The sequence below is a fragment of the Penicillium diatomitis genome (assembly GCF_028827545.1).
Source record: "Penicillium diatomitis strain IBT 30728 chromosome Unknown utg000010l_segment0_segment0, whole genome shotgun sequence".
NCBI classification, from domain to species: domain Eukaryota; kingdom Fungi; phylum Ascomycota; class Eurotiomycetes; order Eurotiales; family Aspergillaceae; genus Penicillium; species Penicillium diatomitis.
Genome location: NW_026623182.1, coordinates 499,843 through 516,474, shown reverse-complemented (window position 1 = coordinate 516,474; position 16,632 = coordinate 499,843). Strand labels below are relative to the sequence as shown.

Genomic DNA, 16,632 nt, shown 5'->3' with positions numbered 1-16,632 from the left:
CTACTTGTAATTCTCGCTCCTGGTCACGGCCAGGAAAGCCAAAGACCAAAGTTGTCGAATGTCGGATTCTGGCAAAGAAGAAGGTCAATAAGAGAAAAGCAAGATACAAAACGAAGAGGGCCAAAAGACGACCAAGAGAGACTTACCAGTCTGAGAACCTCCGCCGGGTGGCGGGATCACTCCCAAGGGCGTGACCTGGAAACCACCATCTCGATAGGTCCACGACCACACTTCTCCCGAAAGCTGACTCTTGTTCTTTTCAATGACGTCCCAGAGCTCGTTGTATGCAGCCTTGACGTTTTCCCACACCGAGTCGTCTCCGCAGAATTCGGGGATTGGCGCGACGGGCGTCTTGTTCGTAGGACACGACGCGCTGTTTTCGGAATGATGCTTCTGCTGGTCCGTGACAGAAAAGTTCGCGCTGAGTTGGCACCGACCCATCTGGAGCTCGAGTCCCTTGGCCATCATAGCGAGTTGCCAGGACCAAATGACTGTTCCGTGATACGCGCCTGTGGTCCAGTTTTGGGCGTAGACAGGGTTCCCGCCGAATGCGGGATTTGCGACGATCATGCCTGCCGAGGTCATTAGACCTGCGGGGAAGGTGCGACGGATGTTCGTGGCGGAGTTGTTAAGGAACGGGGTTAATTGAGCATCGTTGGTAGTGTTGAGGAGAAAGTGGCGGAAACAGTCGTCGGTGTTCATCACTTCCACCTTGCTGAGGTTGTTGTTCCCATCCAGGGCGAGAGCGTGGAAGACCACGTCGTCGTTGATCTAGCCAGCTTGATCAGGTCCGGCAAATGAGGACTCGTTCTTGTAGGACGCGACGAGATCCTTGGCCTCGCACTCGGGAATGGTCACCTTGAAGAAGTCGAGGGACTTGTCCTCCCAGACCTGTGCGTAGCGATCGGCCATGTGAGACCATTGCTTGTGCTTGGGGTAAAGACCTTGGCGAGCAAGAATAGCAATTGAACGCAGAGCTGCTGGAACCAAGGCTGTGTTGACATCATAAGGGATCCGTCCTCCGCCAATGCCTTTGATATGGTTGCGCATCAGCAGTGGCCCCCAATTCGTCTCCATCTTCGTCTTTTCTAGGAGTCATATCATGAGCCGAACATACCATATTCGCTGTCTCGCCACTCTCCCACGATTTGACCTTTCTTGAGATGAACAAAGTTCTCCTTGACGGGCTTCTCGGCAAAGGGACGAGCAAGTCGCATGATACGCTCTGCGCTGATCAGGGCGAGATCGCCCCATGTCAAATTTTGATTGTGGGCGTCGATTGCTCCCGCAGGAGTGCTTTGGAACATGTTAGTAAATTTACCCATAAGCCGCGAAAGACACCGTCTGGACCAACCTAAGGAAGGATGCTGCTCGCTTCTGACCGACGGGGTTGTTGACAAAGTACTTCTGCATAAGAACAGGCAAGTAGTAGTCCGAATCAATCTAGATGGTCTCCAGGCGTGAGTGCTTATCATTCCCCGGAATGAGGACGGTCACCACATGATTAACCACGTACCATCTTATAGTCACAGAGCATGGCGCTACTGCTGATATTATTCTGCAAATTGAGCCATGTGGCATAATCACTGGTCCAATGTTAGCGCCACGTTTTGCAATCATCAAGTGAAGCCGTTCACTTACCCAATGGTTTCCTCATGACAGACACTACCATCTGTACGGTTGACTCGCTCCAAAACAGCTCCGATGACCGCTTCCATCGCGCTGCCATTCCCGGAGCTGAGAACCGGCTCCAGAAGTAGTGCCGAGATCATCGAATCTCGACCAAAGTAGGTCAGAAAGCGCCAAGCACCGGCGAGCAACTTCTCTGAATACGACAGGAACGAAAGCGCAGCCACCTGATCTGCGTTTGTGGTCTTGAGTTCTCGATACGCATTGTTGAGGACCATGGCGGGCTTCAGCGCGGTGAGCTGCGGATAATCCATCGACGCAGAGACAAGATAGTCTCCTGCCTCAAAGTTCAATGTCCGGTTCGAGACTGAGACTTTCCCTTTCACGGTGTTGTTTGCGAATGGCGCGAAGCTCAGCGTCGTGGAAGTAACATTGTCCAGCCATGTTCGCTGAAGCGACGCCGAACCGTCTTCGTTCGACATGAATCGAATCGCATCCTGAATTTGAGGTTGGAGAAGACTCGGGCCCTCCACGAAATCACGAATTGTACGAATACTTCCCAAGATCGGAAGAGTCAGAGTCGCCGAAGTATTAAAGCGAAGCACGCCCTGAAGACCAACGCTCGGAGGCGCAGAAGCGTTGGAACCCGTCGAGTACACCGGACTGAGGGGATGTCCGACGGTGGAATTGACCATTTCGATGGCCAGAGTGCCATTGGGACCACTCTGGGGCGCGAAGTAGGCGCAAATCCCACTGTCTCCGGCTGGCCATGCCACGATCAAACGAGGCCCGATGAGGGTCAAATCGCTATCTGGCAGCGGGCTGGTGACCACCGCCTGTGCGGCCACATTGCAGTCCGAATAGAAGTAATTTGAGTATGGTGGATCACTCAACGCCAACGTGGATGCGGTGCCATTGCAGATTGGAGCGCTAGACCGCGCCAGTAGTCTATGGTGCTGTGGGTAAGGAAACTAGTGAGCCGGGGAATGATGCTCAAGATGGGGACGGGTATGTGGCGCCACTGACAATATCATTGTCTGGAGACGCTGCGGCCACGACACAGCCCAGCCACGACAGTTGGAGCAGAGATTTCATCGCGCCCATCTTATTGATAATCAAGTGTTGTCCCTGTGCATTTCTTTCCGTAGAGACAGGAGAGTCTCCTGGTATTTATACAGCGGACAAGGTGGCATTGAAGCGATCACCTTCCAGAAGAAGAGACGATTACCGTGGAGAGCATCAGAGGAGGAGGAGTGGGTCGAGTGTACCTCCGCGTGTTGCGGGGACGGTTGCCAACGAGGCCGTCGACGGGGAGCTGCCGAAAGCAGGAACCCCATCGAACATCAACTTGGGGGATTCTCAACGAGGAAATGCAACATCATCGGCAGCTCAATAAGACAAACTTTGACTGCTTCCGACGATTCTCCGCTTCCCAGTTGCAATTACGTGTGGGGGTAATATGGACACGTCTTCCTACCGACTACAGCTGCTGGGAGCATGGACATTTCAATAAACAGTCTTCTTCCTAATGACGCTGCAGGTGAACCTAGATACTCTCACATTGGAAGCTTCCGCACGTCAGTCGATGCGTCGAGAGACTTCCCAGGGAATTCTTCTGAAGGGTAGCAGATTGACTTCCAAAGACACGCCTGGTGGACGTCATTCTCTCCAGAAATGGCCTCGTGCCGGGTGTCTAGGTAAGTGAGTACACGCCCCCAGTCTGCACAGTCCGCGCTGTTGATGGCAGAGCACCGGTCCGGGGAACAGGGCATGACAAGCGTCACCCCGCTAACTCTGCTTCCATGTCATGATCAGATTTCAATTACACCCGACAATTTCCCATGGTATCGCGCCGGACAAAGCGTTGGCGAAGCCGTCGATCCCGCCGGTGAACCAAGATTGATCGTGTATGGCAGGTTCTTTCCGACGCCTCAACGAGGGACTGCGCGTGGTTGCGGAGGTCTGAGCGCCGATTTTGCTCATGAAGCTCCGAGCTCGAGCGGCTTTCAGAGAGGAATCGTCATCGCGCATGGCGGTGTCGCATCAGCCGATGTGGAGAAATCTCGGTCAAAGCGAGAAAGGAGAGATATAAGGTATGTTTCTGACACAGTGGAAACTCGTCCGTCATCCTGGTTTTTCTATCTTCGCACTGTCATGTGTGCCCTTTGGTTGTTGGCGCTCCTGTTGCTGGGGCTGATTATGTTCCTTACGTTCCGGATGAAAGGGGTTGGAAAAGTCGATGGCCCGTGACGCGCCGTTGAATTGCGTCTCACTGTGCCAGACCTTGGCCTTGGTCGAAGCCATCATTTGCGCCTCGGAAGGCGGCATATGCTCGAACATGGCGATGGAAATATCATCCTCCAGCCATGCTCGCATGGGGCGAGCGTCGACGGGAGCCGCCCGAGTGAGGTCCGAGGTCACGCGCGACGCATCGACAAAATCAGGTAGCGCGCGCGGACTGGAGAATGACTCGGGTTTCCACACTGGGTTCTGAACGACTTCGACCAGTTTCCCGAGGACCGCGAATTCAAGCTTCAATTTGATGCTGTAAAAAGTGCCGCGTAACATGGTCTCCATGATATAGTAGTTGTGGAACTCGGCGATCAAAAGTCCCACGTTCATGACGATAATCAGCAAATTGACGAGCAGCAGCTGATACAGGATCTTGCGCTTGCCCTGATCGACGTCGGTTCGAAGCAGACGCATGGTTTCGCGCAGATAGAGTCCCGAGATGATGAACTCTTGGATGGAGAACCCAGTCATCTGAATCTTCTCCATCACATCGTATGCCCTCTTGTAGTTGGCCAATGACGTGCTCGGCGGCGTGAGGTTGGCTCCATATGCCAAGACGGTGGATGGGACCAGCAGCAGTACGGCATTGACCAGGATCATCAAGAGGACGCGCTGCAGCACGCGCTGATTGTCGAGCACCAGATGCAGGCGGGAGTAGAGGACCAAGGACTGGCCGGTGACCAGGGCCCACCAGCCGACGGTCAGCAGCGTGATCGGTAGCCAGGTCACTGTGGTCAAGTGGAGGAATTTGAGAAGAAAGCCGAGGGAGTAAGGGATCAAGCCGACCGCGGAGGAGATGAGCAGACTCCAGAAGTAGAGGCCGTGGTAGGGTGCAAAATTGACCAAGATCAGGATGATGAGCTCGAAGGCGTTATACCAAGTGACACCAGCCAGTGTTGCGATTGTGATCTTCATCGTCAGGGACTGGCCCTGATAGCCGCCCGTGATTCCATCGCTGGGCAGAATGATGGTGGCCATGGCGAAGGGGGTCAATTATTACGCAGTCAACACATGATCGAGAACCGAGCTAGTCTATGAAGCACAAGGGGGTTGAAGAAGAGGAAAGAAGAGCCAACGCAAGCTGCGCGACGAACAGAGCAAAGGCGACGATGGAGAGAGAAGAATGGGGGGGGGGGGGGGGGGGGGGGGAATGTCAAGGCAAACCAATCCAGCCGAAGATCGGTGCTTGACAAGTTGACACTAGTAGATCAAGATGAGCCCACAAGCGTGGCGGGCCCCAGAAACTGGGGGACTGAACACTGGGGAAACTCGCTCGAGGGTAACGGGACTGCGAACCGCTGAGCTAAAAGGGGGGCAGAGAGAGAGAGAGAGAGAGAGAGAGAGAGAGAGAGAGAGAGACAAGGTGGGCTTGGGTGTGGATGGCAACGGGGCCGAACGGATCAGGTGATGGGCCGTCGGTGAAGTTGAGAAGCGCCACCAAAAACGAGGACCACCTCTTCGCGGGCGTGCAGAGTGCAGACGACTGGCGGTGTTTGAGAATTGGCGCTGGAAACAGGGTGTAAAGTTTGGATTGCTTTCCCAGGAGGGTGAGAGAAAGAAGCCAGATGAGATGACCTTTTGACTCTGACAGCTCTTTCCTCCAGATCTGGAGGTCTGTGACCTTGGAGGGAGACCCGCTGGATTCTGAGTTAACCTCTCTCTCTCTCTCTCTCTCTCTCTCTCTCTCTCTCTCTCTCTCTCTCTCTTTTGGGAGAAAGGTCGGGGGGAGTCGTTGCGCACCTGCAGCCGCAGCAGCTGAATATTGCGGGGGAGGAAAGATGGGGCGGACCTCTAGTGATGATACGATACTTGACTGTGATCGTGATGGATATGACTGTAATGTACAGGCTACAGTGTATGGTATCACTCTCAGGTATTGTGGATCCCGTGTACTTGGATTTGTGGTGGAAGTGGAATTCGATGCTCACACTCGGTCACTCATACAACTCTGGGAGGCAACGGATGTGCCTCCAATCAATGCAGTGGGCACAAAAAGTCTTGAGGGGAACACAATCTCAATGTCTTGAGTCATGGACGTGGACGGGGGCTTGTGTTGACAGGAAATGACAATCAGCGTCAACAGAGTCAACGGACAGCTCACTCGACCCGGTCCGATTGTCGAGGACAACAAATCAGCGGCGGTGGTGGCTTGATATGGGCTTGCGATCTGACCAAGAGTCCAACCCCAGGAATGGCCGGGGATTCAACACGGTTTTGGTCCAGCACGAGTCCCCTCTCGTCCGGCCGATGCACAACCCTGAAGCATGCGTCAGTCCGCAAGTAGCACCTTGAGTCGTGACTCTCCAAGTCTCTGCGGGAAGTTCTATTGACAAGTGACCGATTCTTCCATCTATCCATCAAGGTCTACAACCGGAACAGAGTCCAAGAGCCGATGTAGACCACAACTAGATATATTCGAAGCAACCCTCGCACAGGCTTGGATAGACGTTGACCCTATATGTACATGATACCAAGTCCCGGGAGCAGCACTTGGATCCGCACGCGATGACGAAGACACGGGTGATCTTGAGCCCACCAGAGTCATACGGCATCCGGGCATACCTACTCTACTTCTCATCTAAGTCGAACCCATCATTCCATGATCCCGACCGGTCGCAACTTCGCAAGAGTCGCGGTGAATGGTTTCAACCGGTCAAGACTCCAAAGTCAAAACTTACAGTACGACCTCGGACCTCCAGCCCATACGTTATGTACTGTTCATACAAGCGGTCTTTTACTGTATTACATGAGCAAGCACGTGTCCACTGGGTCACCATCCAAGCTCCCCACTCGAGCAGTCCACAATCCGCAATCCACAAACTCTCGTCTCACCACTCACAGAACCCAAAGTCACAACAACCCACCAACGATCCCCCAGATCAATCATGCAAGAACATCTTAAGCGATCAACAGACCCACCATCTGGGTCCGCACCTCCTATCGTTCCCCATGTAGTGCCACTTCTGTCCTCATCACTTAGAGTGAACCATTAGCATGAAGCACATCCAGAGCTTCGTAAGCTTCGTAAGCCTAGTAGACGCGGGGACTCGCTGTCAGTTGGGTGGGACGGTGGGTTCCTGAGATGTTTCCTTGTGGATTTTTGCGGGGAACACCTCCTAGCTTGCTTGAGAGTCTCAGTCTGCAGATCGGCTGCGAAAGTCGGAATGGCGGGGGCAGTACTCCTGAAGATCTTCTGAGAGGGAGAATCTGGTCTAAACCATCTCCAGATTACGAGATAATGTTCCCCTTGAGTTTCAACTTCCTACTGCATCTTACAGTACTTCTCATCCCGAGGCAATGCGATATCACGTGAGAGATGTTGGACTGCATGTACATACCTACTGACTAGTAACAGGTACTGACCTTCAATCAATAATGTATAGACTATAGAGTAATATCCTGAATCAAACGCAATGCTCCCATCTACGCCTTGCCAAAGAATTGTAGAGTTTGACATCTCTAAATGCTTTCGTTGCTATATTGGTGCTGTAGCTACTAGCTACTAGCTGGGAGCTCCATGTCATTTACTACGCCATGATCCTATTACCGGACATCCTGTTCCAATTCCAAACGCAGTAAGGGGAGGAGTTCTTATTGTCCGACCACTCCGATCAAATCGATTTTAGTAAGCGTTTCGTATGCCTTGCCCGCTCTCTCCCGTAGAAGTCCAGAGAAAGCCAGGTAAATGAGGTAGGGTAGGCAAGGTAAGACCAATCACTCTCTGTGTACTCTTAGCTGCACCAAGACATGTGGCGAGAACGCTTTTGAATGTTGGATAATAAGCAAGAAGGTGGATCAGAGGCTGAATCGTGCGACAGATGACTACGTGTGCAGAATTTTGACGTTGTTTCCAAAGACTAATCAGCCTTTTTCGACGAGTCGAGAGACGGTGAGAATCCGGTACTAACAGACTTGAATCGATAATCGGAACAAAACCTGTGATTGGCCTGCAAAGCGTCATCTTATTTAAATTGCGATAGACTGCTACCTGGAGACGTTGGCTGACGCGCAAAGCGCATGGCTTCGGAGGCCGACCGTGCCCAGCCGGGGTACCAGAGGTCTTGGAGCAGGGATCTCTCAGCGATCTGCTACCCATCCCAGCTGACATATCGGCACCTTGCGCGTGATCTCAGGAGTCCAGTGCGAGTCACTCGGAGGAAATCATTTGTTCGATCCCGATTTCACATCCTCCCTCGGCTTATAGATTGTTATGCTCTCAGGGGTCAAGTCTCCGTGTTGGATGGTCTCATGATCCAACAATCGACCTTTCTTTTCAACTCATGTTGAACTCCGGCCTTGGCGCAACTTCGGGTACCGTATCTTGTAACAAATTGAACACGCCTGTCAAATCTTTGACGGGGGAGAGCGGCAACCGAACACAGCTTCAAGGTGGCGCCAACAATCCTTGTGCACCCAGTCACCGTGCATACCATGCCAAGTCGAATCAAGGTCTAATGTACCCAGCTGATGACCACCAAGGGCAGCGAAATCGAAAGAAGCGAAATGTTAGTGTTGGTAATGCATCCCTCCTGTTTCACTTCGATGCACCATCGGCATGACCCGGAGCATCCCCGTCCGTAGCACCACCCGTCATGGCCATGACCCGATCCACCTCCGCGCGACATTCGGGCATGGCGCTGCGCATCTCCCGGGCCAACACATCTCGAAAGTCGGCAAAAGCCTCTCGTTTTCCTTTTAGATCCTGGTTGCCGCGCTGGACTAGTTCCACGAATTCACGGGTGTAGATATCCGGATTGCGCGCCGCATCGACGTACTCGATAATCTCGGGTGGCAGTTGAATGCTAGCGAGAGGAGGATTGGAAGGGTCGGCGGTATTGGGGGCTGCGGTCTCGGCGGCGTTGGGAGGCAGTTCGGTATGTGTGTGGAGCGTTTTGAGAGCAATGGTGAGGTTCTTTCTGTGTGATGCAAAAAGGTCAGCTTAAATCGAGATGCATTGAAATACAACATCGATAGCTCCTGTGACTGAGCAATAGGGTCCTTTTGATGGCAAAGGGTGCTATGGTAACCAGATATGGATTCACATACATTTTGTGCACGAGCTCTTGCTGTGTTTCGGGCCCCAGATAGCCATGGACAGCTGATTGAATCTCGAAAAGGTGCTGAACGACATCGCGAATGTCGTCTATGTTAGATAGAGGATTAGCAGGCAGTATGAACAACAATCGGAGTCACGAGCTTACCATCGACGGTTTTGAGCAAGACAGGGGCCATCTTGAATCGCTTGGGAGCTCGTCGATGCTGCAGGGTTCTCAAATCGCCATCGCGGTCGAGATGAGAGACGGAGGAGATGCGGAAGAGACGCGGCGGGGAAAAGGCGGTAAAGTTGGGGGAGCTCTTAGAGCCGCGATGGACGGGCGGAATTGGAGACGGCACGGATGAGGCCTCCGCCTCAACTTGAAGTACAAGGACATTCTTGTCATTTTTAAGGTGGAGGACCGAATTTTCTAGGTTGGGAAATATGCTGGACCATGTCAACGCCCAGATCAGCTGGCTCGACTTGCTGTTCGCTTGTCCGTTGTCTTTCTTTATCTTTCAATGAAAATCTCAGAGCCATTGACTGAAAAGATTTGAGCATGAGGACCGATCGAAGTCTACAGTTCTAGACTCGGTCCGATCGATATGCTTTGGACAAGTCAATCAGTGGGATGGTCAACAACACCGCTGTCCTAGTTGGTGCATCGTCATTCAAGCAAATTCCTAATTCGGAGCGATAGGGTCCACACACTACTCCTGATGTCAGGTCCCTTTGTTGCACGGTGTACCTGTGAGTCCGAGATGTCGCCCGACGGAAAGATAAGGTACATCTGTCACCCCACGATCAGCAACACAGTCGGGCCAACCTTAACGCCGATTCAACTCTCAACAAGTGCTATTGCTGGAACGCAGAGCCAGTCAGACCAAGAGCAAGACTCGGCACTCGGGACAAATATTCCAAGCGATTTCCCTGCAGCCACGATATCAGGCGTCCTGAGACAACTCGGGGCGTCCGCACGATCGAAGGACAAGCAGTTCCGGCCGGTTTTTAAGCATTCAGACATACCGATCGAGGACTTGACACGGAATCGCCGTCGTGAATCGATGACGCAAGAGACACACGTGGTTCGTGATCGGGAAGATAGAACGACCTTTTCCAAGAAGCATCTTGGTGTTGTATGGTTGAAAGTTGCAGATAAATAGTATTCTTGAGCCCAAGGCCATGCAGGTGGTCAACACACCAGTAAATACCATCGCCAGTGTGCAGGCCAACCGCGCGCTCCCAGGTACTTTACCCATCAACATTCGAAACAGCATCAACTCCGTATCAGATCTTGGCAAAAGCTCAGGTCTACGAGTGACCCACTCCAAATATGGTCAACCTCTCGACAGTTCAAGCATCCAATGCATCCTTGCCCAAGACCTTGTTCACCCGCAACGGTCCCGTCGGGGTCTTCGTCGGCGCAACTAACGGAATTGGACGAGCATCTCTCTTGGCATTCGCAAAGTACACCCAACAACCTCGACTGTATTTCATCGGCCGTTCGCAAACGGCTGCCGATGAGGTCCTGGGCCAGTTGAAGGATGTCAATGCTGGCGGTCAATATGAGTTCGTCAAAGCGGATGCGAGTCTACTTCGCAATGTAGATGAGATATGTCAGTCAATACAAGCCAAAGAGACCAGACTCGATATCTTGTTTCAGAGCCAGGGCACGCTGGACTTCTCTTCAGGTATGTGGACAACACCTTCATCGCCCGAGAAAACTATTTGGTGACGGGGCAATGCTTGAGGCAAGGGGTTCAAGGACGCTGACCATCTTGTCAATCTTCAACAATGCTAGAAACCTCGGAGAAACTTCCTCTCATCATGGCCCTTGGCTACTATTCCAAAATGCGATTCATCGCAAATCTCCTCCCCCTGCTGCAACGTTCCTCCACCCCTCGCGTGGTGGTCGTCTTGGCCGGTACCAAAGAAGGACCCGTCAATCCCAACGACATCCCCGGCAAGAAAGTCAAACCTTGGCAAGCTCGCGGACATCTCTGTTCCATGATGACCCTCACCATGGAACGCTTCGCACAGTCGGCTCCAAGCGTGAGCTTTGTGCATAGCTACCCCGGCTTTGTACGGACATCTCTCGATCAGTCAATCAAGGGTGTTACCGGGGTGGTCATGAGGTCGATCTTCTCGATTGTGAACATGTTTGCGACTCATAATTGGATATCACTCGAGGAGACGGGTGACAGGCATGTCTTCTTGTCGACTGCGCCTCGATACGCGGCGAAGGAGCGGTCCGCTGGTCTGTCGAGTGAAGGGGGCGGAGTGGACGGACCCAAGGCTGTTGTCGCTAGTAATGGTCAGATCGGAGCAGGTGTCTACACGGTGGATGAGTTTTGTGAGAGCGGAGATGCCTCGGTGCAGCAAGTTCTACAGAGGCTAAGAGAGAATCGGACGGATCAGAAGATTTGGGAGCACTTGAACGATGTGTTCAAGCGAGTGACTGGAAAATCTTCTATACATTGAGGCAAGTTGGTTGGGCGCTTGCCGTCAATCCCTCAATATGCGTCTTCGGCGGAGGATTGAACTAGAACGTATGCTTAATTGCATCCACCACTCCCCCCTCGGCGCGGATATGCTTTGCGTGTAGTCTCAGCTAGGACGGTGTTGACACACAATGTGCACTGTAAGTTGTCAAAATTGGCATATCTTCACAGATCAAGCTCGTATGTCTTTGCTATCTCCATGTTTGTCCACAGGACATCATACATTCTACAACGAAAATGATCTTGTTTGAAACAGAAGACTCAACCAGTGAAAGGCACTAAAGACTCGAAGAAGACAAATCACGCTAATTTATCGCAACACTGGAAAGACAACCTGTTCATCCAGACGATAGTGAAACACGCTTTCCGGCTAAACCTCCCGGGTTCGGAGCTTGGAATAGTGCGGGACCGTAATTTCAGTCTCCATCTCCAGTCCTGACAAGCTTGGGAACCGTCGACTGAAATTCTCCTCCCAATCCTCTCCTGGGCTTGCAGGAGAGGCTGCAGCATGGCCTGTGCCAGGCCGGGAAGTGTCTTGTCCTCCCATACGCAGGCTTTTTGGCTTCGGCGGAGCTGCTGGACGCGATGCAGGCTTGGGACTTGATGTTTCTGATGGTCTGGTGAGAGTGGCGGGAGACGATCGTGTGGCAGGGCCAGGAGCTCCTTCGCGAGCACCGTAAATTGGACCAGGGGCACGAGATATGGGGGCCTGTCCTGAGGATGTGATCGATCCGTTCTGATCAACTGGCTTCGCCTGCAAAGCATCGGAATCGGTATACTTGCCATACCCGGTCGCGGTCTTCGGCGCCACTTGTGGCTTGTTAGACTCGCCGAGGAAGTTTTGCATTCGATTCATGATGGCCCGAGAGCGAGGCTGGCCACCTCCGTCGCCGCCCTCAGCAACGCGCCGCCGGTACTCTGCTGCGGCATTGGCCACACGCTTCTCTTCCTGCGAAAGTCGCCGACGTTCCAACTCACGTCGCATTTCCGGAGATATATCTTCACGGTCCAGATCGTCGAGAAGATCACCTGTATCAAAGGCAGCTCGTTCATTAGGAGGTGAATCAAGCGGAGACACGTCACTCCCAAGACCCTTTTGCTGCTGTGAATAGTCTTCGGCCGTAGGTGAGGAGGTTTTCTCGCCATTCGTGCTTTCAAAGCGACGGAAGGCTTCCCCGAAACGGCCAGCAAAGAGTGTCTTGCTTCCGGAGAGTGACAAAGATTGCAAGCTACCTCGCTTGGCATGTTTAGCGCCACTACTACTCCGCTTCTCTCGCTTTCGGAGACTCTCTTCCTCCTCCTTTGCCCGAAGATAATCCATGTCTGAGGTGATGTTGGCTCGTTCGGGCTCCCGATCGAGCTCGGTTCGCACTGAACGTAATGGTGCTCCGCCCTCGTATTGTATCTGCGACAGATCCAAAGATGAGCGCGAAGTCTCCGGCTCACGTGAGTAGTCGTAGCGCATTGAAGCTTGAACTGAGACTGGTCGCACTTTTGAGATTGCAGACTTGGATCGGCTGACAGGTTCGGTGACTTCCAGGCCTGATGGCCGTCGAATTCCTTCGAGGGACGGCCGAGCCGAGTGACTTTGATTGGACAATCGGTCAGATGATAAACGATGACTGGGCTCTGGTCTCACACTGGCTGAAGGGGGCGATGGAGCTTTGGGTCCATTGATCTGGTGGTCATCAGCAGCTCGAACTTGGCTAGATGGACGGCGCTCGCTATCAGCAGCCGGGAAGCGGTAGATTGGCCGGCTGGTAGGGCTCGACTCTGACAGACGAGGTGTTTGCGACGGAGATGTCATCGTGCCCGTAGAGACCATCTGTGGTCGCTGGGGCTTGGGCTGATACAGCGGCGCTTGTTGCCGAGTGACTGTCTCCTGGGGCGTTCCTGATCGCACCGGGGATACCTGCGATCTGCGATTTGTAGGAGGAGGCTGTCGCTCCGGAGACGAGCGTTGCCCGAAAGCGTCATCGGCCAGCGCATTGGTCAATCTTTGCGAGAGATCTTCGTCTCCGGATTTGGACTCCTTCGAACTAGGCTCAAATGCAAACGTATCCCCCTTCTCGTGGAGAATGTCGAATTGATCCAACGTTGGGAACCGATTTGACAGCTCATCCGCATGTTGCCTCGCATTGCCATCTAGAGCCGCGAAGGGATCATGCAACGAATGTTTCGACCCATCACGAAGAGGAGACGGACTCGGTTTGGCCGAGCTGCGGGCTGAAGGCTGAGATTTTCCAGGTCGGCCTCTCCGCATGGGCGCAATTTCTGGGATGATCTGGGTCTCTTGAATCGGAGGCGAGAAAGTCGCGCCGACGGCGGGTGCTTCTACTGGAGGTGATGGCAATTCAGGATTACGAGGTGCTTCAGAGGCGGTTCGGTGCGAGTAGATCTAGTGACATTATCTGTCTTAGCAAGCGGCAGATCACGAGGGTGGATGACCGGAGGACTCACATCGCGAATGGGGACCTTTTTCGCTTGCATATCGCAAATCTCCTTCACCACTTCATATATGTTGGGACGTTTTTGAGGATTCTCCATGAGCATCGTTGCTATCCGGAAATGCACGTTAGTCGGACAAATCGGATCCTATAATGAGGAGGGATGCCGAGACTCGAACAGCGGAGAGCCTCACCAATCAACATCTTTAATCGGTCTGAAAATTGAGGATAGGCAGGGAATTTGTAGCTCGCGTTGAGAATGGCCATCTGCCCAACTTCCTCGAAAGGGGTTGTATAGTAGCACAACTTGTACAAGAAGACCCCCAGTGCCCAAATATCGCTCTTCTCGTCGATTGGCTGCTTTCGATAGACATCTATCATTTCCGGACTCCGGTACTGAATTGTCGTGTGGCGTTGTACATCATCCTCAATCAACCGACCTTCAGCCGCCGAGGTCGCCGCGGGCCGAGGAGCCGCTGCAGATCCAAAGTCGCATAATTTGTAGATCGTCGAGCCCGAGGCACGCGAGATAAGGACATTTTCCACCTTCAGATCCCGGTGGAGCAAAGGTGGCTTGAGGTAATGCATGCAAGCGACTCCCTCTGCGACGTCAGAAAAGATCTTGACGATCTCGGGCTCGGTCAATCGGTTCTGGAGCCGTGTGTTCATGAAATCAATCAGACCGCCGCCCGCGCAGTACTCCATGAGCAAGAAAACTTCGTATCCACCGCCCTGTAATTGGGAGGCATGGGAGTCAATGTATCGGACAATGTGTTTGTGACCCTTGAGCTTTTTCATGGTCTCCACCTCGGTGCGCATGCTGGCCAGCGCGGCTTTGTCGGGGACGGCCACTCGTTTCAAGACGGCGTTATCGGTGCCATTGACCGGCTTGGGCAGCCGCACGACATAGACATGGGCGAAGCCTCCCTCGGATAGATATTTCTCGACCACCACACGATGACCGCCGACCTGCACCTTGGTGCCAGGCAGGAATGTGCCCGCGGGGGCGTTCGTCGCGGCGACCGGGTTGAACGCGGGGAACTGACGCGGTACTGCAGCGTGGCCCTGCTGGACGGGCGGAGGGGATTGATAGGCAGCCATGACGGATCAGCACAGTGCCCTGGCCGAGGCGGACGGAGGATGGGTGAGGGTGGAAGGGACGGAGACGAGGGAGCTCGGAAAGAGGAGAGGTGGAACGTCAGGTTGGGCAGGCTATCGATGCGGCACAGGAGACTTGGCGGACGACCTTGAAATCGGTGCCTGGGATTGGGGCCGAGTGGAATCAGTGGATGGGGGGAAATGGGTGGGGAGGGGATTCAGGGAGAGCGGAGGAGGCCCTGTTGACGATCAGCTCAGGGGCCGGTTCCTGACGACCGCACGGGACAAGGCGCAGACAGGAATTGACACTGTCCGCCGACTCGCTCTTGTTGAAGATACAACCAGCGAGTCCGAATGTTGTTCGCACGGGGCAGAATGAGCGATGGGGAAGCAATCACGATGGACAAGACCGTCCGATGATCCAATCATGGGTGGTGGGTCACGTTCCCCTCGTTGAAGGGTGTACGTCTTCTGGGGGCGCAACACCTTTTCTGTTTTCGTAAACCCACTGATAGAGGCACGTCCACGTCGTGTGGACTATAACACAGACTGTGTATAGTTACATGTTCTGTTTACGGGACCTGCGCTCAAGCACGAATGCATGGCAACCAGTCACCACATCGAAATCTGACCGTTGTCTTGGTTAGATGGGCATACGGCTTGCAATCACTCACTCCGACACCTGGTGAGACTCGGCATGCTGACTCGATGAAGGACTTGACTTGATTCTAACTTCCCGCTTGATCAGATGAAGGCTTGTAGTTCGTATTGATGATCAGAGAAGTGATCAGTGATGATCCTATGACTCTATAGCAACATGAGGTACGAACCTTAACTGTCACTAGACTCACTACAAGTCCAATCTAGCAAAGTAGTTAGTTGCCTTCGAATACTCCAGCTTCCATACGGCGTCTCAGTCGTAGCATCACTTGCAGGCTCTGGTCATAGGACCGCATCGAGTGTACCTCTCAGTGGCTTGATCTCCGACACTCTGACCGGGGCAACCGTCAAGGGACTGAGATGACTGACACGATCTAGTTTGACCTGTCCCGTACGCCCGATAACAGCCATGTGCCTGCACGACAGTAGCAGAACTCGCAGCGCCAACCTTACTGTGCTTTCACCCGGACACTCGAGCCTCGGAAATCATTGCGATTCATCGCTAATCCAACACTCCTCACCAAACAATTAGTATTGAGCATTAGTCCGACGACTACTGAGTACAGTGAGTACTCAGTCACTACTTAGTACTGAGTGCTCAGTGGCTCACTGCTCACTACTCTCTGCCACGACTATGATATGACGATGGGACCCACTACCGCCCCAACCGCTTGACCGCAATCTCGCAGTCGCAATATCCATGGGCTGTGGTTGGTATACTTCTACCATCCACAGCAATTGCCGACTCGTGTCGAAATATAGCCTGCATAAAGGCTTGAATATATCTCCGCGCGTAGTCTCATCTTTTCGGATGCTTTTTTTGCGGGACTGAGGCGCAGTGATATTGGAACGACTATGCCACGAGGGAAAGATGCACACTTGTTCAATGCCGATCCCAGATTTCCGGATTATCTCTGTCGAAAGGGCTTGTCCAAGCGCAATGAAATCAGATAGCCAGACAGTGGTCCGC

The 16,632-nt window shown here is 53.1% G+C and overlaps 6 protein-coding genes across 6 annotated transcripts; 1 reads left to right on the top strand and 5 right to left on the bottom strand.

Moving 5' to 3' along the window:
- N7539_007201 (uncharacterized protein) lies at window positions 1-2,733 on the bottom strand (the record flags this gene model as incomplete). The annotated part of the gene is made up of 8 exons (XM_056936802.1): window positions 1-68; window positions 147-771; window positions 826-1,031; window positions 1,118-1,296; window positions 1,355-1,443; window positions 1,517-1,586; window positions 1,642-2,585; window positions 2,656-2,733. 8 exons carry the CDS (start codon window positions 2,731-2,733, stop codon window positions 1-3), a joined length of 2,259 nt encoding a protein of 752 aa, XP_056787601.1.
- A 714-nt stretch (window positions 2,734-3,447) lies between these two features.
- N7539_007200 (uncharacterized protein) lies at window positions 3,448-3,660 on the bottom strand (the record flags this gene model as incomplete). The annotated part of the gene is made up of 1 exon (XM_056936801.1): window positions 3,448-3,660. One exon carries the CDS (start codon window positions 3,658-3,660, stop codon window positions 3,448-3,450), a length of 213 nt encoding a protein of 70 aa, XP_056787600.1.
- Window positions 3,661-3,753: 93 nt separating this feature from the next.
- On the bottom strand, window positions 3,754-4,899 carry N7539_007199 (uncharacterized protein; the record flags this gene model as incomplete). The annotated part of the gene is made up of 1 exon (XM_056936800.1): window positions 3,754-4,899. One exon carries the CDS (start codon window positions 4,897-4,899, stop codon window positions 3,754-3,756), a length of 1,146 nt encoding a protein of 381 aa, XP_056787599.1.
- A 3,556-nt stretch (window positions 4,900-8,455) lies between these two features.
- On the bottom strand, window positions 8,456-9,153 carry nut2 (mediator complex subunit NUT2; the record flags this gene model as incomplete). The annotated part of the gene is made up of 3 exons (XM_056936799.1): window positions 8,456-8,837; window positions 8,968-9,064; window positions 9,123-9,153. 3 exons carry the CDS (start codon window positions 9,151-9,153, stop codon window positions 8,456-8,458), a joined length of 510 nt encoding a protein of 169 aa, XP_056787598.1.
- Window positions 9,154-10,289: 1,136 nt separating this feature from the next.
- N7539_007197 (Oxidoreductase andH) lies at window positions 10,290-11,437 on the top strand (the record flags this gene model as incomplete). Its single annotated transcript, XM_056936798.1, has 2 exons — window positions 10,290-10,647; window positions 10,758-11,437. 2 exons carry the CDS (start codon window positions 10,290-10,292, stop codon window positions 11,435-11,437), a joined length of 1,038 nt encoding a protein of 345 aa, XP_056787597.1.
- Window positions 11,438-11,827: 390 nt separating this feature from the next.
- On the bottom strand, window positions 11,828-15,005 carry N7539_007196 (putative serine/threonine protein kinase; the record flags this gene model as incomplete). The annotated part of the gene is made up of 3 exons (XM_056936797.1): window positions 11,828-13,855; window positions 13,918-14,015; window positions 14,099-15,005. The coding sequence occupies 3 exons, from the start codon at window positions 15,003-15,005 to the stop codon at window positions 11,828-11,830; spliced, it is 3,033 nt and encodes a 1,010-aa protein (XP_056787596.1).
- Between the last annotated feature and the right edge of the window lie 1,627 nt (window positions 15,006-16,632).